Here is a 16,551-nt window from a genome sequence, read left to right as displayed (position 1 = left end):
AACAACATAATGCTATTACACATGTAAATTTTCATTCCATGAAAATTGTTTGTCGCGTTAATAGTGTTAACCTGATCTTACTGTATTTCAGATACAGAAAATCAAATTTTATAAATTGCGATATTTCAATTAATTAGAAAGTGTCGATAATTTGAATGGAGATGAGAATTTTACATTGCTGATAAATGATGAGTAATTGCATAATATTCATAAAATAATTAGGTTGAATTTACGATGATGCTGGCAGCTACGGTTAGCGACCGGTATAAAACAACACGAACTACATTATCTGCTTGCAATAAGTTTCAGACATGAGAGAGTCAGTGTGTTGTGCCCGCTTGTGTTTTGTACTATTTGTTAAACTTTAACAGAGCCGTATTATCTCTTCAGCGTTTTTATCTGCATACAAACATGCCTAGAGAACGCGCATCAAGACGTGAAAACGAGCAGTGATGGACGAGCAGGCAGGACAAGCGAGTCGACACATAATTGAAATTTTCATGTTTATTTGAATAAATACAAATCTGCAGTTCATAAATGTTAACTTTAATGTGCCAGATGGAAACCTAATTATGAAAATGATAAAAATATCTTCAACGTTATAAAATAAAAATTATTTAAAAAGTTGAAAAATTTTTTTATAACAAACAAATAAATTACTAAGGTGATCATTAAATTATGAACTTAACTTCACTTTTGCTATCAATGCAAATGACTATTTCAAACTATTGTTGTAAATATGTCATCAAGTTATTACCAACACTAGGACACGGAAAGTAATATACTGTTTAAAATTTATTTCTAAATGCGTATTCATATTGTGTGTAGCAAATCTATAAAATTACAAAAATCAGTCCTACATTTATTACTTTACTACCCTTTTTAACTGTTGCAAATTTAATTATGAAACTATTTGTTAATAATGTTGGCAGGTAGATGCAAGACAAATGTAAAGTAAAATTAAATAAAGACAACGATTTATGGAATTGAAGCCATTTGGTAACATTACAGCTTGAAAATCAGATTTATTAAAATAAATATTTAAAATGCACTACTTTAACTGAAAAACATTAAAAAGGATCAAATTATATAACATTTACATCACAGTGTACAGTTTCTGAGGTTTCACAAATTTGCTCAAATAAATTAAGCAAAATACTAAATAAGAATAACTTGAAATAATTAAAGAATTATCTGCAACATGATATTTTGTGAAAAATAAAAAAAGATTAGCATAGAAAAAAAGTATAGAAACTGCCATTAAACTGAGGAATCAATATACCAGCCGCATAGAAATGGAAACACAATTGAAAAAATTCCACTTCAGGTAAATTATATTATGCATAAGATATGCTTATATGTGCAACAGTTCACAAACAAATCAACAAAGATAACATTTCATATGAAACGCTGCAGCTTTAAGTTCAACCAATAAACAAAATTTAAATATATCTGATATATCATTTCATGGATGTTTTCACTACAGGCAGTTTTCAACTTGAGCAGCAATGTCATTAAATTTCGCAAAAATAGCAGCTTGATCAATACAAACTGCCATCGCAGATTGGACAGTTTGGCTTTTCTAAATTGAAAAAAATTAGCAATTCAATTATTGAAAATTTTTCCATCAATTTACAGCATATGGCCTATCAATGAAGCAAAATATATTTCCAGGATCAGAAACAGCCCAATTCGTCAAATCAGCATCAAGATTAGTGTTGTGATCGCCAACTGGAGCAGGGCTTTTAATTAAACGAATATTTCTTTCCACTACTCTACAGTCTCCTTTCAGTTTATTGTCTCTTCTTGACCACACTTTTATCGTTTTTTTAAGAGCTTTTACGATCACTCTCCTGTATATTTCTAAAAATTTAATTTTATTTGTTCTGATGTGGAATAATTTACTTGCTACATATTTCATATTGATAAAACAAATGTAAAATATCATAACATATTCCTTAATATTTTAAAGTGTAGAAGGACAAAATTTTATTTTCAAGCTTCACTGAATGCGAAGGCGCATTGTCAGTATTACAGAAACTTGAAAAGTATTCCTCTATCTTTTTATTTGCACATTTGATAAATCAATCATCACATGCTCATAGTAAAGATAATATTTAATTTATATATATGCGTTTTATTAATTTATAAAGTTCAATTTACATTATTCAAATATTTTTATTTTTCAAACGTTTACTGTTCTTTTTGAATATGCATTTTTATTCATGATTACCTGATATATTAAAAATAAAATTTTCATACTGCTTTTTTGACACTACTTACCATATCTAGATGTTGCTGACTTACTGTAAACATTTACAGTTACCGCAGGCTGTCCTGCTGTTTTAATCGATTGTCTTGACAAATATGGAGGAACTGTTGGAAACTGTCCATCTGATAATTTTTTGAAATATTGCATTCCTACGGTTTCAGTTTCAGGAATATCATTATAATGTACTAAAGGCTCAGCATGAAGCAATGATGCAGCTAAACAAAAAGTACCATCAGATACAAATTCAACGTATCAGTACAATGTTGTTCCTCTTTATAAGGTGCCGTTAACTAAATCTTTTATTTATATTACATATGATAATGATCCATTAAATGATTACATTTGAAAATTTCAATTTCACTCTTGGAAGATAGTGCGTAATAATACTATAATGCATAATTTTACGTGCATTTGAAATGAATGTTTTAAAATATAAATTAAGTGTTTATAACATTCAGTGTTAACAATTTGAATAAAAGTCAATCAAACCTATGGCATTTATTTGGCTTTTTGAAATGGTCAAACAAATTAATAAATGTCCGTTAGCATTTTCAGCTACTGGCCAGCTGTAGCCCGTTTTTGCAGCTGGAAATCCAGGTACAGTATGGACAATCCATGAAGCGGCATCAGTATTAACAGGTGTTTGCAGAATTATCACTCCTTGAAATGGTTGGACAACTTGATATTGAAAGTTTGGAGATTCATTTTCATACCTTTGCTATTTGACTTTGTTTTTACGTTGGGCATGCCTGGTGGAACATTGTTGTATGCAAGGAATTTTATGTTATCGTTATTCCCTACAACATGTTCTAGTGTGACTCCAAACGATTGTCCACCTTGTTGTGTAAGGACTGCGGCTCCATTCGCCCATGCGCCAGCGTTCGTTGATACGATGATTTTGCCTGAAGCTTGGCCAGGAGCTTTGTATAATATTGCCCTAAAATACTATCATCTAACTGCAAAACAATAGTGTCGTATTTTATTTTGTGAATAATTTTTAATAACCAACCAGTCTACATCTCCTGCACCGTCTGCTTGCCTGCATTTGGGATTTTGTGACTGTGAAATAGCTATTAAAATAAAATATATATGCAGCTTAACGTAGCTTAGCATCTTTTTCTGTGTCATTGCATGAACAAAATGCGCAATGATTATGCATGGAAATATTGTTTATTTGAAGTTGATTAATATTTAAAATCTGTTCTTAATTTATTTATTCATGAAGTTCTGTTTATTTATTTTTTACCAAGCATTGATAGTAATGTGTTTATAACAGCACTTCTTTTTAATTTAATTTAGCACATTATTATTTTTACCAAATAATCAAATATTTTTATTAAGATTTAAATATATTAAAATCTTTTATTAAATTCGCAGTGATTCTAACAATTTCATTTTAATTTTTAGCTTATTGAAAAACGTGTACTTTTTTCTTCACTTGATTTTTAGTGTCAACTTATATGTGACTACAGGTGTTCTGCTGTGGAGTTCACTTTTCTCTCAATTCATTTAATTAACAGTTAAAAATGGCCTTCTTCTCTAACTGACAGAAGCATCAAATGCATTTGTTTATCTGAATATGAGCTAGTTTTTCTTCATCAGACGTTGTTAAAAGAATATCCTCGAATGCGGATACAGTCCGGGAATACCAACAGCAGCTTTGTCAATTGCTTTCTGAAATGTAAGAGGAGCAACATTGACGCTGAACTGTAAAAGTTTCACTCAGACTGGATTTTGATTAGTGATGATTATTTGCGCATCAACTATAGCATCGTCAACTGGCAGCTGTTGTTAACGCTAGCTTTCATCGCTTATTTTTCTACAAATAGATAAAACTGCTCACTTGTATAGTAATCAGTCTGGAACTTGAAGATCAAAAGAAAACGGAAAGCAAAAGTTCATCCTCTTCTACTGAAATCAAATTTTTTGGGTAAATCGAAGATTAAGAATATGGATCCCTCACCCAGTCATATTCTTCAATTGAAAGGGATGGAAAATAATCTTCTAGTTTGACCAGCAGATTTTCCAAATGGGTTGAAGTAAGGCTTGAAGTTTTCTCATATCCCTCGCTACTCTTCAGCCCCGACAGTGGTTGAAACATTTCAATATTTCCTTCTGCCACGGATCATTCCAAAGATTCAACCTTTTTTAAATCGAAGAATCTTGTCACTTGAAGTCAATATGTTTTCATTGGAACCTTGCAGTTTCTTATTCAGTAGATTCATGTGACCAAAAATGTCTGCTAAGTAAGGGAGACTCTGCAACCATTCTTTGTGTTCAAAGCACTTGGAAAAATTTGGCTTATCGTTTTGTTCAAAATATATCTGCAATTCATTGAGCTAAAACACCCTGTTTAGAACTCTTCCTCTGCTTAGCCACTGAATTTCTGTATACAACAAGAAATTTACGTGTTCTTTATCCAGGCTTTCACATGGCTTTTTGAACATTTTGGAGTGAACAGGCTTTGTTTGATGAAGCTGATCATTTTTATAACATCGTCAAAAACTTTTTTCAATTTACCTTCAAGAGATTTTGAAATCAGCACTTCTCTATGAAGAAAATAGTGTGTTGATACAATGTCAGGATTTTCTTGCTTAACTAGAGACACAAAACCTCTCGTGGAGCCAACCATTGACAAGGCACCATCAGTACAGATGCCAACACAGTTCTTCCAGGAAAGGTCTTTTGTTTCCAGATGTAAGGACAAAACATTAAATACATCTTTTCCTTTGCTCATCTCAGGCAGTTCCTTGCAACAGAAAAAGATTTCTTGAATTTCACATTCGTTGATAAATCTTACAAAAACCAATTGCGTGACATTTGTTGGTGAAATCTGTTGACTCATCAACTTGAATAGAAGAAAAACTATTTCTTAGTAGATTACATAAGTCCTTCACAGTTATGTGACATTTCATTAACACGTCGCTATTCATTAATTAAATTAAGCGACTTATCGTACTGCTTGAAAATGGAATATTTTCAATTTTCCGTGCTCCATCGTGTCCCAACATTTTGCCTGCTATAATTTTGCATGCTGGCATTATTAGGTTCTCAGCAATTGTGTGACTTTTTCTTTTCTGCGTGATCAATTCCGCAAATATCAAATAACTCGCTTCTTGAGCCTTTTCAGTCACGTTTCAAATATTCACAAATGATGAACTCTGCTTACTTTCAGATTCTAGTAGCCTCTCAGAATAAGCAGCATTTTTATCTTTCATATGACTGTGATTTCTTGTCACTAGTCAAGTCAGAACTGCATGGATGCAACCTATTCAAAAACTCCCACATTTGGGGCATTAAAAACAAAATAAACAATTAATGTTCGATTAAATAAGAGAAAAACAGAGAGAGCAACAAAACGAGTAAAAACTGAAAGCTACAGTAAAAACAAATAGAACTCAGGTAAACATCAGTTTCCACCAAATGCTCACAATGGTGAAAATTATTAGTAGATACGTTGACCCTGCGTGCACATCGTTAGTAGTGTGCAAAATGCCTGGAATTATCGTCAGAAAATTTGCAGTTGTGACAATATTTTGCAGAACCCCGTTTGAGAAACGATGATCTAAATCAAAGCTAGATTATGGTGCATACAAAAGAAAATTACCCAACCGGTTCACGCTGGAAAATATAATTTGCCTATTAAAATCACTTTGAATAATTAAAATTTTTTCGTTTAATCAGAATCACATTGCGAAGCACGACATATTTTAATTGCTAAGATTGTTTTAGAAATAAAACTTTTATTCTAGAATGGAAATTCCGTTCTGTTTTTAACTAATCGTGTTACTGTCACTATGTGTCATGTTTACATCGTTTCTGATGAAGTAAACAAGCGTTGTTTGCTTCATTTTTATCCATTAAACTTGAAATTTGACCGGGAACATGTGTAAGTGATATATAAGTTGGTGCCGCGATGCCGAATCAGTCACATTCATGACAGTTGACAGAAGAATAATAGAAATGAATTTTTGACCAACAGAGACCGTGGTGTTGAATTTTCTGAGCACTATAAATGCGAGGAAAATAGAAAAGAAATGATTATTGAGCGAGACGTGTGGTGATTATTGAGCAGCGTTATGCAGAGTTACGACGAACGTTAGAGTTGTGTATTATTATCTGAACTGTCGATTTGCTTGCATTGTTGTCTATTCTCTATTGACTTCCATCGTTGAAATAAGATTCCATACTCAGTATTTCGTTTTGCTATTGTTCAAAGAGCATTAGCTTGCTTTAACGAGACGAGCAACATTCAGTTCAAATCACCCGCCACATCGTGTATGCGGGAAAAACTTGAATATCAGATTGTAATAGAATTTACAATATAGTATTTAGCATAAAATTTTATTGTAGTAATTAAAAAAATTTTTAATATCAAAAAATATTGTAAATTGGTTATAAAAAATAAATATATCACTCCAGTAAATAAATTTGCTATTGCCTACTGTAGTTCTGTTGCAGAGAAAATGCAAAAATTAAAATGAGTTCTGAAAGTTTTATTTGATACGGAAACATTTTTTCATATTATAGATGTAAAGTTATATTATTTTTCAATAAAATTATATTTTTAATTTTGACTAAAAACTAGCAAAAACAAAAAATTGCTGCTTCGTTTATTTCATAAAACTTGGATGTTCATTATATATTATTTTTCTTTAGTTTGATTATATTTCTTAAATAAATTATTATATCTCTTATTTTAAAAGTATTTATTAACAGACAGCTCATTCTGATATCATGTATGTTTGACTTAATATACAATTACTTGATTTTCATATTATTCAAACTGTCACCAATCCGAATTTTTGATAATAAATACTCACATTTTTCATGATTTTGATTTACTTTTTATTTTAATTTATTTGAAATGAGTCATTTGTCTCGGCCGGAGTTGAGACTGCGCAACTTTTTGGTGAGGTGCAAGGAAATGGCAGCTGATATTAAAAATGTGGACTTTTGTCATTTCAAGGCTGTATGTATTAATATAGATATTTAATCATAAATGATTACTTTCAAATATATAAATATATATATGTAATGCTGTTTTTCAGTTGTATACTTTAAAAAATTTGATGTTCATTGATTAGTGAATTATTACAAGAGTAATTTTATTTTAGTACGTCAAATTTGCAGAAAAATTATTCTTTGATTTTTACCTGGAATATGGAAAGTAAGATTTTTGTAATTTTTTACACTTCTAAACAGATAATATTTCAGAGTTGTTGATAAATCTGTTGTAATGGCATATGAGCGTGACGTTCAATTTCTGCTGCAGTTAATGAAAATTGGTGAAGTAAATGAGCTTGACAAGCAGAAGCTAATTACTCAAGGTCTTTCGGACAGGGATGATTTTCCATCCAAAACTATTAAACGAACCGTCCCATTGGAAGATAAGCGCGTAACTTTGAAAGAATTGAAAGTTTTATCAGTGGAAAACCAAGCAAGAAAAATACGTTCTCAATTGCTAAACGTTAAGCTCGATGGTAAATTATTTATTCCACTTTGTACAAGGAATAAATTATCAATAATTCACTTTTTTTCTGTTAGATGAATATTGTGAGAATGAGGAATTTGATCGCATGTTGGAAGATGAACTTCAGGATAAAATTATTCAGCAATTATCAAAGTTATCAAAGAATTTAAAGGAAAACGTTATTTCCTATGGAGATATAGTCCGCAAAGATAATATGGTTTGTTTGCTTATTTATATTCAGCTATGACTTGTATGTTTGAGTAGAATGTTTTGCATTATTATTATTATTGTTCATTTGAAAATGAAGTTATAAACGAAGTTTTCTTTTATCATAGAAGAATAATGAAACTCATTATAGCACTGTTTAACAGAATTAAATTGTCATTTGCTTAAAGCAGTTTTTAAATTTAATTTGTACAGTTTACCTTTTTTTGTTTTTCGTATTTCAATATTTAATTTCTTTTTATTGCAAATATTTAATAACTGATGATTTTTAGACTATTAAGGAGGCATGCACACTGACAGATAAAAATTCTTCCAATCTTACTGATAAAGGTAAAGAACTTCGACAGCATAGTTCCAAATATTGCGATTGGTGGTTTGCTGTATCTGTTGTTATGATGATTTTTATTTTCTTTGCAATGGTGCTTTTCATGCGTATTTTTCATAAACATTGAATTAATGCACTTTGTTGGTTAAAGAAATAAACCAGTTAAATTATTTATTTTTGAAAATGAAATGCTTGATATAATAATGTGCCGATTTAATTTGAATTTGAATTTAATGGCTGTTTAATTTACAGTATCTCAAAATTTCCAACAATATACATGCAAAGCTGTAAAATTTTTATTGCTATTAAATCATGGCTTTATTTATTGCGAATTCAAATAAGTTCTAGTTATTTTGATTTGTAATCGGAAAATTTGAAAATTTCATAATAAAACTTAAAAGCAGTACTGTTCAATTCAAAATTTTCACAGCTTATACAATTTAATGAGCACGTTATCAAAAAAACAATTATTGCTAAAATGCAGCAGTTATATTTGATGAAGTAAAATTTCTCTTGTTAATTTATCAGAATTTGTGTTTTTATACTCAGATTTGAAATACATTATACATATGTAGGTGTGCGATGAGAGAATAGAATTTTGTTCTCTCTAATTTATATACAGAAATGTAATATTTTAATGGATAACGTGATGTCGTTTTCAAATATTTTATACTTGAAAGTTTGGCTTTATTATCATTGCTTTTTTTCAGTAAGGAAGTTTTGCCAGTGAATACCATGAAGTTATTTTTTCGGTATTGCTATGCTTTTCGGAAACATTGCTTTGCAACGTTAAATAACTAGAACAAGAAGTTGGGGATATTATAGTAAGGAAGTTGGGAAATGCATATTATCATAAATGAAAGTTTAATTTCTGTAACATAGCTATTGAATCAGTTAGTTCGATAATGCAAACTTTGAAAAAATAAAATTCATCTCGCATATTTTCTTGATATATTTATTGAAATGCACTTGTAAAAATAAAGCATTAACAATGAAGAAATCTCATTTCCAAACAGCCTCCTCAGTCGCTGTTCACTGCACATAGTTAAAGCAAATAAATAATAAAAAATAAAAATAATTGATAAAATATGCAAAAAGGTTACAAAATATGGCATACAAAGAAGCAAACAAGCAATACAGTAAAAGGTGAATAATAATGTAGATGATATATTTCACTGACAGTTGTTCGGTTGAGATGAGATTGGTGGGAAAATTATTCCATGCAGCACCGCAGCACCACTGCAACTTGGCATGAACAACCAAAGAAAGAAAACACATTTGAGCAGCCAATATACTGTATTAATATAGCTAATGGAGTAAGCAAAAAAATCAACAATTGCAAACAAGCCGAAAATAATCCAATAGAATAATAAGCATTGATATGAAGTATTTTTTTCAGTTGATTTAACTTTTTCCAAACTTTTCACCGCTGGATAAGCAAAACAGATCGAATTGCACAGCAGTTCCGCACTTCTGCTGAATAGCAAAAGCACAGTAATCACAGATGCTAACAAAGTTGCAGCTTCACAACGATTTCGTCCAGTTTTTTCTTCAATTTTATTAAAAACTTTTCCAACAAATGTTTTATTATCACTGATGATATCAAAAAGATCGAAAAAAATTCCTTGAACAGTTGTTGCAAATTTCAAGAAGTATAAAATATAGATTCCCACTTCGACCATAGTCATCAAAATATTATTAAATTTTCTTTTTCTTTTCCAATTATTTAAATTCAAAATTGTTAAAACTACTCTAATACATAGTTTAAAATTTTAACCCTTGAGTTACCAAGGTATTTCGGCACCAAGTATGAAAAAGGGGAGGAGTAACTCTTGTCCCTCCATTTTTATGGCTAAATTTGATAAAACTTCATGAGAAGTGTTTCACAAAATATCAGAAAGAACTGAACGTTGAAAACAATCAAGCGTAATGACAGTATTACGCAACATACAAAAGAAATTCAACTATGCATACGGTACAGTATAAATTGAACCTGCATTCCCAATGCGATAAAGTGGCATAACAATCGGTTTCATCCAACAAAATTTAACTGCTTAATACATATATCCAGATTTCTGGGATTCATCATCCTGCTTTATAAGTGCCTTAAAATATAACAGAAAAATTACAGTTGTATTAGCCAGCGGTAAAGTGCTGCAATTTACTATCCTACTGCTTGCAACTGTCGTCTATACGACAACTATTCAGTGTTCAGTCACTCGAAAAGAATATTCATAAATCTTTCATGATAACAAATTGTAAAAAGGTAGCTGTTGAAAAAAATCAAGCGATTTCAGAGCGTCGACATTATTTCAGTTTCAATGGGAATGCGATCACTTTTACTCCACTTGGTGATTCGAGGGTTAAACGTCAAAAACTTCTGAATGTTTATAGTCTAATATTTAATAGAACTTGATATAAAGTTATTTCAATTTTTTACAATTAAAAAATTGAAATTATTCATTTGAATCTATACCAGCGTTTTCAAATACAAATCTGTTTTCGTGAATAACTTTATAAAATAATCAATTTTTTCTCAAAATTCAATTTTCCAGATTGTTCTTATACTATTAATCTCAACGTCTTGTACTACATTTTGCAATTTTTGTCTCATTAATAAAAAACAAATAAAAGAAAGACAAGAAAATGATGATACAAAAAATGCACCTTTTACGTAACTCATTGTTGATAAAACAAATCATTAATACCAATAAACAAAAATAATACAAACATTCTTGCTCATTAACTATGTTGTTTTCTTTTTCTGCTTCACAGAAAGATCTCCGACGATTCATAAATCAGATCAGATCAGATCAGTTGTAAAGCACTAATTACATGAAAAATAATATTTTCATTCATTATTGGAACATGCACCATCAATACTAAATTTATATTTTAATCAACAATTATACATCCTAAAATATTAAAATAAGTAACAAAATTTAAAAATAAAATATTACAGAAAGATACAAAAACAAATTGGAATAAAGTAGAAGTTGTGGTGAAAGGGAGAACAGCATGCAGATGATTCCTCACCACTGTATATCAATCAACAGCAGTAATGGCGTGCTCAGCATACATGTTTACATGCAAGTGTTTGGCATCTCTAATTAATTAAATTTCCCAATTGTTTATGCAACAGACTGAAACTGCAACTGCAAACAGCCGCAAAACAAATGCATTGATTTGTAAATGAAAAAAATTGAAAGATTAGCGCAAACGGAATTACTGAAAAGTGAGAAAAAATGCAATGATCTACCTCATCATCGATAGCATAAACTGACGGTAAAGAGCAAACATTATTATATTGTTTAGCAATCATGTGAATCTCCATATTCTTAATCTTGTGATTTATCTAAATATAAATGAGATAATTATTAAAAACAAGAATCTTCTAAAAAGGAACAATCCTAATAATGACCATTTACATTAAACAAACAAAACGAATTTAATAAATAAATAAATAGGGATTGCAAACATTTGGAAGAATAAATAAAAATAGCAGAATGTTTGCATAGATGATCTCAATCCGTCTAGATAAATCAGAGACACAAGAGAAGATGCAAAGCCACCTTCAGCTGCTTGTACATTTTATTTTAATACTTTTTTCACAATCACAAAATCCTAAATGCCGAGCTAATGATGGCGGTGCTGAAGTAGACTGGTCAGTTACAATGATCCATTTGAAAAAGAAATTACAGCATTATTGAATTGTCATCACATTGGGATGCTTTCAGGGCAATATTATACAAAGCTCCAGGACAGACCAGCGGCAAAATTATCGTTTCAAACAGCGCCGGTGCATGGGTGGATGGAGCCGTGGTCCTTACAACGCGCGCTGGACAATCGTTTGGAGTCACTCTGGAACATGTTGTAGGGAATCACGATGAAATAAAATTCCTTGCATACAACAATGTTCCACCAGGAATGCCCAACGTAAAAACAAAGTCTAATAGCAAAGGTGTGGAAATCAGTCTTAAGGATTTCAATATCAAATTGTCCATCCATTTTAAGGAGTGATAATTGTACGAACAACTCTTAATACTGATGCCGCTTCATGGATTGTTCATACTGTACCTGGATTTCCAGCTGCAAAAACGGGCTACAGCTGGCCAGTAGCTGAAAATGCTAATGGACATTTATTAATTTGTTTGACTATTTCAGAAAGCCAAATAAATGCCATAGGTTTGATTGACTTTTATTCAAATTGTTAACACTGAATATTGCAAACACTTAATTCATATTTTAAAACATTCATTTCAAATCTACGTAAAATTGTGCATTATAGTATTATTATGCACCTTCTTCCAAGAGTGAAATTATAATTTTCAAGTGCAATCACTTAATGGACCATTATCATATGTAATATAAATAAAATATTTAGTTAACGGCACTTTAAAGAGAAACAAGATTGTACTGATACACTGAATTCGTATCTGATGGTATTTTCTGTTTAGCTGCATCATTGCTTCGTGCTGAGCCTTTAGTACATTATAATGATATTCCCGAAACTGAAACCGTAGGAATGCAATATTTCAAAAAATTATCAGATGGACAGTTTCCAACAGTTCCTCCATATTTGTCAAGGCAATCAATTAAAACAGCAGGACAGCCTGCGGTAACTGTAAACGTTTACAGCAAGTCAGCAACATCTAGATATGGTAAGTAGTGGCAAACAACAGTATGAAAAATTTATTTTTAATACTTTATGTAATTATAAATGAAAATGCATATTCAAAAAAGAAGATACAAAATTGAAGAACCAAAATATTTGAATGATATAAACTGAAATTTACAAATTAATAAATGCATATATATTAGTAAAATATTATATTTACTATGAATATATGATGATTGATTTATCAAATGTGCAAATTAAAAGATTTTTCAAATTTCTGTAATACTGACAATGCGCCTTCGCATTCAGTGAAGCTTGAAAATAAAATTCTGCAATTCTACACTTTAAAATATTAAGAAATATGTCATGATATTTTACATTTGTTTTATCAACGTGAAATATGTAGCAAGTAAATTATTCCACTTCAGAACAAATAAAATGAAATTTCTAGAAATATACAAGAGAGTGATCGTGAAAGCTCTTAAAAAAACAATAAAGGTGTGGTCAAGAAGAGACAATAAACTCAAAGGAGACTGTAGAGTATTGGAAAGAAATATTCGTTTAATTAAAAGCCCTGCACGGGTTGCCAATCACGACACTAATCTTGATGCTGATTTGACAAACTGGGCTGTTTCTGATCCTGGAAATATATTCTGCCTTATTGATAGGCCATATGCTGTAACTACATTTAAAAATATTTTTTACATTTAAAATGATAATTTATCTTTGCTTTAGAAAAACCAAACCGTCCAATCTGCGATGGCAGTTTGTATTGATCAAGCTGATATTTTCGCCAGATTTAATGACATTGCTGCTCAAGTTGAAAACTGCCCGTAGTGAAAATATCCACGAATTGATATGCCAGATTTATTTGCATTTTATAAATTAAACCGAAATCCTTTACATTTTATGTCATTCAATCAATATTTATCTGTTTGTGTAGAATGCTACATTTATGGGTATATTGCATGCTATTTAGAAATCATGAGAATATTTTACAGAATGTTTATTAGTAGGATAGAAGTGCATTTTTTCATTATTGTTTTCTTTTGTCGGCTAATTGTAAAACAGGAATGAAATTTATCGTTTTTGCATTTTGGTTTGCAATGGCAATTCATCTTTCGTTCTTTTCATTATCTCGATGAAAATTATTACGCACCGCATAAAATTTTAAAATTATCTAAAAATATTTTTCGTTAATTTCTTGGATTATTACCTTATTTTACTATTTAATAGGAATGGTGTTTTTAAGTATGAAAATTTTCAACTGAATATTCTAATAACTGTCTCTTTAGTTTTTCAACAAGCTTTACATTTTGAAATATGGCATATTATTGCGATAATTATTATTGAAAAGTGGCTCTACCTATATGATAGTGCTAAACAAAGATGATGCCGCTTAGAGATAAGCATTATTCAAAGGTCTGAGTACTGGAAAGATCTGTTCTTCATTCCTGAACCTTCTTTACCATCACAACATAATACGTTCATGTTGCTCGTCCTGTCTTAACTAGTTTGCTTATGGTCATTGTAGTATTTCCGTCTTTAATCCGAAGTTTCTTAACGCTTTATCACTTATAATTTTGATGTATATTAATTTTTATATTGACTTCATTTAAATATATTACTGCAACATAAATTTTGAGAACCTATTCAATGATTTTTTTGAATATTATGATTTCACTATTCCAGTGTTATATATTTCGAAAATATGTTTGAATTTAGCATAAATCGTCAAATGAAAAGTCTTTCTTCCTTGATATTCGACGTGATAATTATTTTGTTGCAACCTGACAAAATATGAGCGCAACTTTCTTTTCATGAATTCAACATTGCAACAGTTGTCCGACAAATTGGCAATAATATATATGTACATGTACATGCGTATATATCAGTGTTGCTACAACATGTGATAAGAAAACTTTCATTAAAAAGTTTTTAAAGTCAAAAAAAATTAAGCAACATCCAATGTGGCAAAAACTTCATTCCTGCGATTAAGCAGAATTAAAGTAGCACTTCTATGGTTTGGTTCATCTAGCAATTAAAAGTTTGAAAAAGAAAATGAAAAATTACTACATCGGTGCTTATAAATTTGCTCATTACTTAAATTTGCTTGTAGGTTAAGGGTGCTTCCTTTACTTCATTACAGTCAATAAGACTATTGTGCTGACATGAAACAAGGTTTTCTACTGATTGTCAATGATCCACAAGTCAGCCAAAAAATAGACAATGAAACCGCTAATTTGCATGTCGCGATATGCAATTATTAAAATTTCATCCTCACATCCAACACATACATACTGAAATCATTGGAAACATAGCAATTTACAAAATTAAACTTTCCGTTTTTTGAAAATATTTCGAAATCAAGAAGCAAAAACTGCATAACTGTTTATTAAATTTCGACTAATTAATTTTCAACAGAGAACACATGCGAAAAACAAAGAAACAACATAAAAGAAAATTCACTAGAAATCAGAACTTTTATATTCATTTACATGTAAAAAAATATAATCACCGTAACTGACTAAATTCACCGTACAGTTCACTTAAATGCTACAATCTGACAACGTGCCACTACTGTCCAACTGCTTTCCTACAAAATATTTATACATAAAAATGTACATATACACAGAAAAATCTTAAAGTATTTACTTCGCAGAGAAATTTCCACGGTGCTCATTTAGCAGCAACTGATTCCGAAATTGAATATTCACGCAACCAATTGTACGAGATGATTCCACTTCCGAAATTGCGGTTTGGTCAGTTTTCCCAAAATTTCGCATTCCACCCCGAAGACGAAGCACCAGATGCAGTGTGCTTTCCTTCTGGATGTTATAATCTGACAACGTTCTACCATCTTCCAATTGTTTCCCTATAAACCATATATAGGAATAAATTGATAATAAAAAAAGATATAATTCAATACCAGCAAAAATCAGACGTTGTTGATCCGGTGGAATTCCTTCCTTATCCTGTATTTTCCCTTTCACATTTTCAATTGTATCAGATGGTTCCACTTCCAAGGTGATCGTTTTGCCGGTAAGAGTCTTAACAAAAATTTGCATTCCACCGCGAAGACGAAGCACCAAATGCAAGGTGCTTTCCTTCTGGATGTTATAATCAGACAATGTTCTACCGTCTTCTAATTGCTTTCCTATAAACAATATATAGAAATAAATTGATAATAAAAAAAAGAATATAATTCAATACCAGCAAAAATCAAACGTTGTTGATCCGGTGGAATTCCCTCTTTATCTTGAATTTTGCCTTTCTCATTTTCTATTGAATCAGATGGGTGTACTTACAAAGTGATTGATCTGTCAGTAAGAGTCTTAACAAAAATTTGCATTCCCCCCCTAAGACTATTCACCAAGAGCCCGGCGCTGTCCTTCTGGATGTGCAAGTCCAATCATGTTCCATCATCTTCCGACTGCTTTCTGCATAAAAGAAATGCGCATGAATTCTAGATAATAAACGAAAAAAGTGCTTACCAACAATAATGAAACGTGGGAGAGACGGCGGATCTCCCTCTCTCTCAAGAACTAAGCCATTCTCATTTTCCAATATGCACATGGATCCACTTCCTAAAGTGATCGTTTGCCTGAATAGTCTAACGAAATATTGAGATTCTGTCC

General features: G+C 30.9%; 7 protein-coding genes across 7 annotated transcripts; 2 read left to right on the top strand and 5 right to left on the bottom strand.

Moving 5' to 3' along the window:
* Nucleotides 1-1,480: 1,480 nt before the first annotated feature.
* Nucleotides 1,481-4,373, bottom strand: Tsp_07302 (deoxyribonuclease II family protein). Its single transcript, XM_003381572.1, has 7 exons — nucleotides 4,236-4,373; nucleotides 3,909-3,979; nucleotides 2,986-3,209; nucleotides 2,762-2,950; nucleotides 2,284-2,394; nucleotides 1,637-1,863; nucleotides 1,481-1,582 (listed from the first exon to the last, which is right to left on the bottom strand). Exons 1-7 carry the CDS (start codon nucleotides 4,371-4,373, stop codon nucleotides 1,481-1,483), a joined length of 1,062 nt encoding a protein of 353 aa, XP_003381620.1.
* Nucleotides 4,374-4,603: 230 nt separating this feature from the next.
* On the bottom strand, nucleotides 4,604-5,117 carry Tsp_07303 (zinc finger protein). Its single transcript, XM_003381571.1, has 2 exons — nucleotides 4,793-5,117; nucleotides 4,604-4,650 (listed from the first exon to the last, which is right to left on the bottom strand). Exons 1-2 carry the CDS (start codon nucleotides 5,115-5,117, stop codon nucleotides 4,604-4,606), a joined length of 372 nt encoding a protein of 123 aa, XP_003381619.1.
* A 2,022-nt stretch (nucleotides 5,118-7,139) lies between these two features.
* Tsp_07304 (hypothetical protein) lies at nucleotides 7,140-8,422 on the top strand. The gene is made up of 5 exons (XM_003381570.1): nucleotides 7,140-7,244; nucleotides 7,390-7,442; nucleotides 7,490-7,755; nucleotides 7,820-7,962; nucleotides 8,243-8,422. Exons 1-5 carry the CDS (start codon nucleotides 7,140-7,142, stop codon nucleotides 8,420-8,422), a joined length of 747 nt encoding a protein of 248 aa, XP_003381618.1.
* Nucleotides 8,423-9,467: 1,045 nt separating this feature from the next.
* On the bottom strand, nucleotides 9,468-9,977 carry Tsp_07305 (receptor expression-enhancing protein 5). The gene has a single exon (XM_003381569.1). It carries the CDS (start codon nucleotides 9,975-9,977, stop codon nucleotides 9,468-9,470), a length of 510 nt encoding a protein of 169 aa, XP_003381617.1.
* A 1,960-nt stretch (nucleotides 9,978-11,937) lies between these two features.
* Tsp_07306 (deoxyribonuclease II family protein) lies at nucleotides 11,938-13,750 on the top strand. Its single transcript, XM_003381568.1, has 6 exons — nucleotides 11,938-11,951; nucleotides 11,997-12,256; nucleotides 12,310-12,480; nucleotides 12,753-12,956; nucleotides 13,365-13,591; nucleotides 13,649-13,750. The coding sequence occupies exons 1-6, from the start codon at nucleotides 11,938-11,940 to the stop codon at nucleotides 13,748-13,750; spliced, it is 978 nt and encodes a 325-aa protein (XP_003381616.1).
* A 1,708-nt stretch (nucleotides 13,751-15,458) lies between these two features.
* Nucleotides 15,459-16,329, bottom strand: Tsp_07307 (ubiquitin family protein). The gene is made up of 5 exons (XM_003381567.1): nucleotides 16,287-16,329; nucleotides 16,127-16,216; nucleotides 15,843-16,070; nucleotides 15,631-15,788; nucleotides 15,459-15,509 (listed from the first exon to the last, which is right to left on the bottom strand). The coding sequence occupies exons 1-5, from the start codon at nucleotides 16,327-16,329 to the stop codon at nucleotides 15,459-15,461; spliced, it is 570 nt and encodes a 189-aa protein (XP_003381615.1).
* A 171-nt stretch (nucleotides 16,330-16,500) lies between these two features.
* Nucleotides 16,501-16,517, bottom strand: Tsp_07308a (ubiquitin family protein; the record flags this gene model as incomplete). Its single annotated transcript, XM_003381566.1, has 1 exon — nucleotides 16,501-16,517. A coding segment is annotated over one exon (17 nt), but the record flags the coding sequence as incomplete, so codon positions are not given.
* Between the last annotated feature and the right edge of the window lie 34 nt (nucleotides 16,518-16,551).

This window comes from Trichinella spiralis, assembly GCF_000181795.1.
Source record: "Trichinella spiralis strain ISS 195 chromosome Unknown Scfld1, whole genome shotgun sequence".
NCBI classification, from domain to species: domain Eukaryota; kingdom Metazoa; phylum Nematoda; class Enoplea; order Trichinellida; family Trichinellidae; genus Trichinella; species Trichinella spiralis.
This window is presented reverse-complemented; position numbering and strand designations above follow the sequence as displayed.